General features: G+C 52.4%; 1 protein-coding gene across 1 annotated transcript in view; it reads left to right on the forward strand.

Annotated features, from left to right (window-relative positions):
* The window catches only part of LRRC74B (leucine rich repeat containing 74B), a 23,795-nt gene that overhangs the window by 8,233 nt on the left and 9,156 nt on the right, over positions 1-6,406 (forward strand). The window contains 1 exon segment of the mRNA XM_027770694.1: positions 4,536-4,652. Within this exon segment, the coding sequence (XP_027626495.1) occupies positions 4,536-4,652 (117 nt within the window).

Here is a 6,406-nt window from a genome sequence, read left to right on the forward strand (position 1 = left end):
GAGGAGAAGGGATTGCGGCGTGGCCATCCCCCCTGGGGGGTGATTTCTCGCTTTCTGTCTCTCTGTCAATCTCTGTCTGGCGAGCGCACGCGTCCTATAGCAAAAATCTCTCAAAACAAAACAAAACAAAACTCATATCGGGCGCATTTGCACACTTGTCTAAGATCCAGAGAGGAGAATGGAAGAGAAGAGACAGCAATGTGGCCATCCCCCTGGAGGGGGGGAAAGGGGGGTGATTTCTTGCTTTCTGTCTCTTTGTTTCTGTCTCTCCATCGAGCACACATGCCCTATAGCAAAACATTTCTCTTAAAAAAATAAAAAAGTGGAAGCCAGGGGCCAGCAGGTGACATGTGGTTAAGGGGCTTAACTCCCAACCATGTCTCTCTCTGGTAGGTGCGTATGTCCTATACCAAATTAAAAAAAAAATAATGATAATAAATAAAATTAAATAATGATTTTTTTAAGTGGGGGCTAGAGGGTGGTGCAGTGGTCAATGCAATGCTCTGCCAGGCAGACCCACATGAGAAGGCTGCTGGTTCACCTCCAGAGACCGCCTACAGTACACCAGACATGCGTATGCCCACCGTCAAACCTGCTGATGCTGGGGTGGATTGTGGCATGAAGACTGTCAGGGGTGCTGTGTCTTTGTCTATCCCTCTGTCTCTCTGACTCATGGAATAAATAAAAATAAAACTACCTCTGTCTCTCTGACTCATGGAATAAATAAAAATAAAACTAAAAAGAAAAAAAGTATATCAGTTAAAATAATCACCTGGGACCCTGGGTTAGGAATACACACTCCTGGGCCCTAAACCTGATGAACCAAACTCTTTGGGGCCTGCAGCTGAGGACGGCTAGAGGGGGAGCTGATGACATGAGGCAGGTTCTGGGGACCAGCAGATGGCGTAATGGTTATGTTGTTGGACTCCCACGTAGTCAGCTGTGGTTCAAGTCCCGGGCCTGAGGCTTAAAACTCATGCTGGGGAGGGAACCAGCAGTTAGCATAATGGCTATGTCGCTGGACTCCCACATAGTCGACCACAGTTCGCGTCCCGGACCTGGTGGCTTAAAACACGCTGGGCGCGTGTGCGTGCGTGCCCAAGATCCCGAGAGGAGAATAGAGGAGAAGGGAGTGCGGCGTGACCATCCCCTCTGGGGGGTGAGTTCTCGCTTTCTGTCTCTGTCTCTCTCTGTCTGTCTGGCGAGCGCACGCGCCCTATAGCGAAAACCTCAAAAAACAAAACAAAACAAAACAAAAAACTCATGCTGGGCGTGTGTGCGTGCATGCCCAAGATCCCAAGAGGAGAATGGAGGAGAAGGGATTGCAATGTGGCCATCCCCCCTGGAGGGTGATTTCTTGCTTTCTGTCTCTCTTTCGCTCTGCCTTTTAAAATACAAATTTAATTTTTTTTTTTAAGAAGAAACAAGGAAGTGAGGTAGAATCTGACACCCGCAGGCTTCCAGATACTTCCAGGCGTGGGAGGCAGTGGTCCCTACTCTGTGGGAAAGTCCTTTCATTTTCAGAGCGTCTATTTCGGGAGCTAGCAGATGGCATAGCGGGTAAGGGGCTGGATTCCCACATGGTCACCCATGGTCAACCGTGGCTCTCGTCCCGGACCCAGTGGCTTCCAACTCATGCCAGCCATGTATGCATGCATGCCCAAAGTCCTGAGAGGAGAAGGGACTGCAGCATAGCCATCCCCCTGGGGGGTGCTTCTCACTTTCTCCATCTCTCTGTCTCTCTAGTGAGTGCATGTGCCCTATAGCAAAAATATATCCCCCTTAAAAAAAGTTCTGTTTAGAAAATCGCCCCTGGTAGGGGCCAGCAGGGGGCATGGTGGTTGAGGTGTTGGACTCCCACATGGTCGACCACAGTTCAGGTCCTAGACCTGGCGCCTTACTTTCTCCCTCCCCTCCCCCACCGTCTCTCTCTGGTGAGTGCATGTACCCTATAGCAAATTAAAAAAAATAAAAATGATTGGGACCAGCAGTTAGCATAATGGCTATGTTGCTGGACTCCCATGTAAGCCAACCACGGTTTGAGTCCCAGACCTGGTGGCTTAAACTCACGCCGGGTGCGTGTGCGTGCACGCCCATGGGCATAGACCCATACACGCTGCATTCCTTCTCCTCCATTCTTCTCTCGGGATCTTGGGCATGGACCCATACACACCCGGTGTGAGTTTAAGCCACCGGGTCCGGGACTCGAACTGTGGTCGACTACATGAGAGTCCAGTGACATAGCCATTACGCCATCTGCTGGTTCCAACTCATTTTGATTTTCAAGCTACTGGGTCCAGGACTCAAACCATGGAGCCAGCCATGTGGGGTTTAGTCACCTTAACCTCCATGCCATCTGTTAGACTTATTTTAAAACTTTGGACAAATTAAGTGTAACTGTCCCTTGGGACCTGCATGGGGAGAGGACACATGACAGGCATTTAGGAGAGAGGGGCAGAAGCCAAGGCTCCAGGAAGAAGAAACAAACATACATGTGTGTGCAAAAGGGGGCAGGGTGGGGCCTGGAACAGGGTGGACTAGGCCAGGCCGAGAACTGTGGGTGGGCCCGACTCCTTGAGGGGGGAAGGAGCTGGGGTCTGTCCCCACCCGGTCCATGGCGATGGTAGCGCCGACCTCATAGGGTGGCTGCAGGGGTCTCAGGGACCACGCATTAGCAGTTACGGAAAGCTGGCTTTAGGTGTGTGAGAACAAACCTCCCCCTTGAGCAGTTCAGCAAAGAAAGGGCTTCCCTGGGGCCAGGCAATGACACAGCCGGATGCATTGGACTCACATGGGAAAAGGACGTGGGTTCGGTTCCCAGGGTCTCCTTGGCATACCAGACACGTGTGTGTGTGCCCGAGATCCTGGCTGACTGAGACTCGGAGTGGGTCGTAGTGTGAGGACCCGGCTGGGAATGCCTGACTCTCTCAGAAGAAGAAATAGACTTTCTATTAAAAAAAGAAGAAGAAGAAGAAGAAGAAGAAGAAGAAGGAAAGAAAAAGAAACTGGTCTGGTTTGAGTCCCGGACCCGGTGGCTTCCCCACAAAGTAGGAGACCACTGCTTCCCAGCCCTGGAAGTACCTGGGAGCCTGGGTGTAGAGCCGGCATCTCGGGCAGTGCTTAGGGAGCTCTCCGTGGTGCTGAAAGCGCCCGTTCAGCCTGTCTAGCCCCTGGCTGCGTGCCAGGTTCGTGGAAAGAGCTTGTATGGAGGACTTTGAGGGAGTCCCACTCAGGCTGGTGGCAGAGACCAGCCAGGCAGAGAGAGGTGTAACAACCAGAGCCTGGGAGGGTGGGAGGACAGTGGACATGGGGTTTGAGGGGTCCACTCCAGCCTGGCCAGGCAGGCAAGGGTAGAAGGATGAGGAGTGGTTAGCCAGGTGAAGAAGGGGGTTCCAAATGGGGACAGTGGGAGGCATGTTGGTGCTGGTGCTTTTGAGAACTGGGAAGGTCAGGCTGGCTGGGAGCTGGCAGAATGGGTGGGGGCTGGGTGGGGGTTATGGGGTTCTGTTTTTTGCTTTTGTGTGTGTGTGTGTGTGTGTGTTTTTAAGAGGTTTTTGCTATAGGGTGTGTGCGCTCGCCAGACAGACAGAGAGAGACAGAGAGACAGAAAGCGAGAAATCACCCCCCGAGGGGGATGGCCACGCTGCAATCCCTTCTCCTCCATTCTCCTCTCGGGATCCTGGGCACGTACGCACACGCGCCCGGCGTGAGTTTTAAGCCACTGGGTCTGGGACACGAACTGCGGTCGACTACATGGGAGTCCAGTGACATAGCCATTACGCTAACTGCTGGTTCCAATAAAATAATTCTTTAAAATAAATCAATTACTTAAATGAAAAGTTTATCGAGAGAGCCAACAGAGTGTTCACAGCACAGTCCTCTCCTGAGCCTCAAACAGCCAGGATTGTGGGCACGTGCGGGTACCTTCGTGCACAGAAGGACCTTAGGACATGAAAGGGACATGAGCCCAGGCCTTTCCCAGGTGGCCGCAGCATTACAGAGCATTACGTTACCACAGTGCCACTGCAGCCAGCGGCGTACCTTTTATGGTTGCTTGGTTGGTTTTAGAGGGTGCATGCGCTCGCCAGAGACAGAGACAGAGAGAGAATGAGAGGCGAAAGCATCCACCACCACCACCACCCCCCAAGCCAGGGAGCGGTCACGCTGCAACTCCTTCTCCATTTCTCCCCCCTTTCAGGATTTCGGGCACATGTGTGTGTTTCTCAAGCCACTGGGGTCGGAACTCCAACAGCACGGTCAGGTGCCTTAAGCACCAGGTCAAGAAGTGACCCCATTTATTTAGTTATTACCTCCGAATGGGCGCGCCTTGCCCACCCCCCAGCCAGCCCCAGCCAGCCCCAGACCTGGGCAAGGCGCACTAGTGTATTCAGGGACGTCCCGGGACGTGAACCAGCACCCTCCCCCGCGGTCCGCCCTGCGGCTGCGCGTCTCAACCCTGTGCTGTCCTGGCGCGGTGCTGCGCGTTTAAGGAGTAAACTGAGTGACTAAGAAAGCCTCTCTCGGTGTTTCTGAAGGAGAGACCCTCGGACCAGCCCTGGCGGAAAACGCAGGACTCACTGAGCTGAACCTGAGCTGGAACCACCTCCGAGGCCCGGGAGCCGTAGCCCTTGCCAGGGGACTGGAGGTATGAGGCCCCGCCCCATCAGCGCCTCGGCCTGGCCTTTTGGCCACGCCTCCCACATGCCAGCTTCCTGTCTTTGCAGCGCTTCTGAAATGAAGCTGGGATTGTTTTTGAATTTGCTAGAAGGTAGGTGAGCTTGCCAGAGAGAGATAGAGTGCGGGGAGAGGGGAAAGCACCACCCGTGGGGAATGGTCACACTGCCATTCCTTCTCCCCCACTGCTCCCTCCTGCGAGGATTCGCGCGCGCGCGCGCGCGCACACACACACACACACACACACACACACACGCGCGCGCGCGCGCGCAACCCATGTATTTCTCAAGCTGCTGGACCCAGGACTCAAATTGCAAGGTTGGCCATGTGCGATCCACAGACCTTAACCACCACACCACAGGCTGGTCCAAACCATGAATTTTTTTGGTTTTAGAGAGATTTTTTTTTTTTTATAGGGCATGTACACTCATCAGAGAGACGGGAAGCAAGAAATCACCTCCCAAGGGGGCTGGCCACACTACAATCCCTTCTCTTCCATTCTCCTCTCAGGACCTTGGACACGTACATACATAAACCCGGCATGAGTTTTAAGCCACCACGTCCGGGACTTGAACCATGTGGAAGTCCAGCAACATAACCATTACACCATCTGCTGGTCCCTTTTCTTTCTTTCTTTCTTTCTTCCTTCCTTCCTTCCTTTCTTTCTTTCTTCTTTCTTTCTTTCTTCTTTTTTTCTTTTCTTTCTTTTACTTTCTTTATCTTCTTTCTTTTTATTTATTTCTTTCTCTTCTTTCTTTCTTTCCTTCTTTCTTTCTTCTTCTTTTAAGGTTTTTTGTCACAGGGTATACATGCGCTCACCAGAGAGAAGGGAAAGTGAGAAATCATCCCTTGGGAAGATGGCCATGCCACAATCCCTTCTCCTCCATTCTCCTCTCGGGATCTTGGGCACGCACACACACGCGCCCGGCGTGAGTTTTAAGCCACCAGGTCAAGGACGCGAACTGCGGTTGACTACGTGGGAGTCCAGCGACATAGCCATTACGCTAACTGCTGGTTCCCTCTAGTGTGATTTTCAAATTGCTGGATACAGGACTCAAATTGTGGCTGACCATGTGGGAATCCAGCACCTTAACTACCGTGCCACCTGCTGGCCCCAAAAACCATGAATGCTTTCAGCATAGTTTAATGAATGTCTCTCCACATGACTTTAATTTTCCCAGACCCATTTAATGACTACAACACACAGAGCTCGCTCTTGTCACTTTCTGAAGGATCGCAACTGAACATCATGCACCTTCGGACGTCACGGGGCACTGGGCCGGCAGAGACCGTCTGTATAGCCCATGATGCAGGCTCACTGCTGGTTCAAATTGCCGGATACAGGACTCAAATTGTGGCTGACCATGTGGGAATCCAGCACCGTAACTACCTTGCCACCTGCTGGCCCCGAAAACCATGAATGCTTTCGGCATAGTTTAATGAATGTCTCTCCACATGACTTTAATTTTCCCAGACCCATTTAATGACTACAACACACAGAGCCCGCTCTTGTCACTTTCTGAAGGATCGCAGCTGAACATCACGCACCTTCGGACGTCACGGGGCACTGGGCCGGCAGAGACCGTCTGTATAGCCCATGATGCAGGCTCACTGCTGGGCGTGCTCAGCTGCTTCCCTGACATGACCATCTTAGAAGTCATCCACTCTCTCAAACATGCCACCTTCTCTTTTGGACACTGCAGTTTATAGACCTGAGGAGTGGGTGGCTCAG

Source organism: Tupaia chinensis, unplaced genomic scaffold (genome assembly GCF_000334495.1).
Source record: "Tupaia chinensis unplaced genomic scaffold, TupChi_1.0 Scaffold000024_1, whole genome shotgun sequence".
NCBI lineage: Eukaryota > Metazoa > Chordata > Mammalia > Scandentia > Tupaiidae > Tupaia > Tupaia belangeri.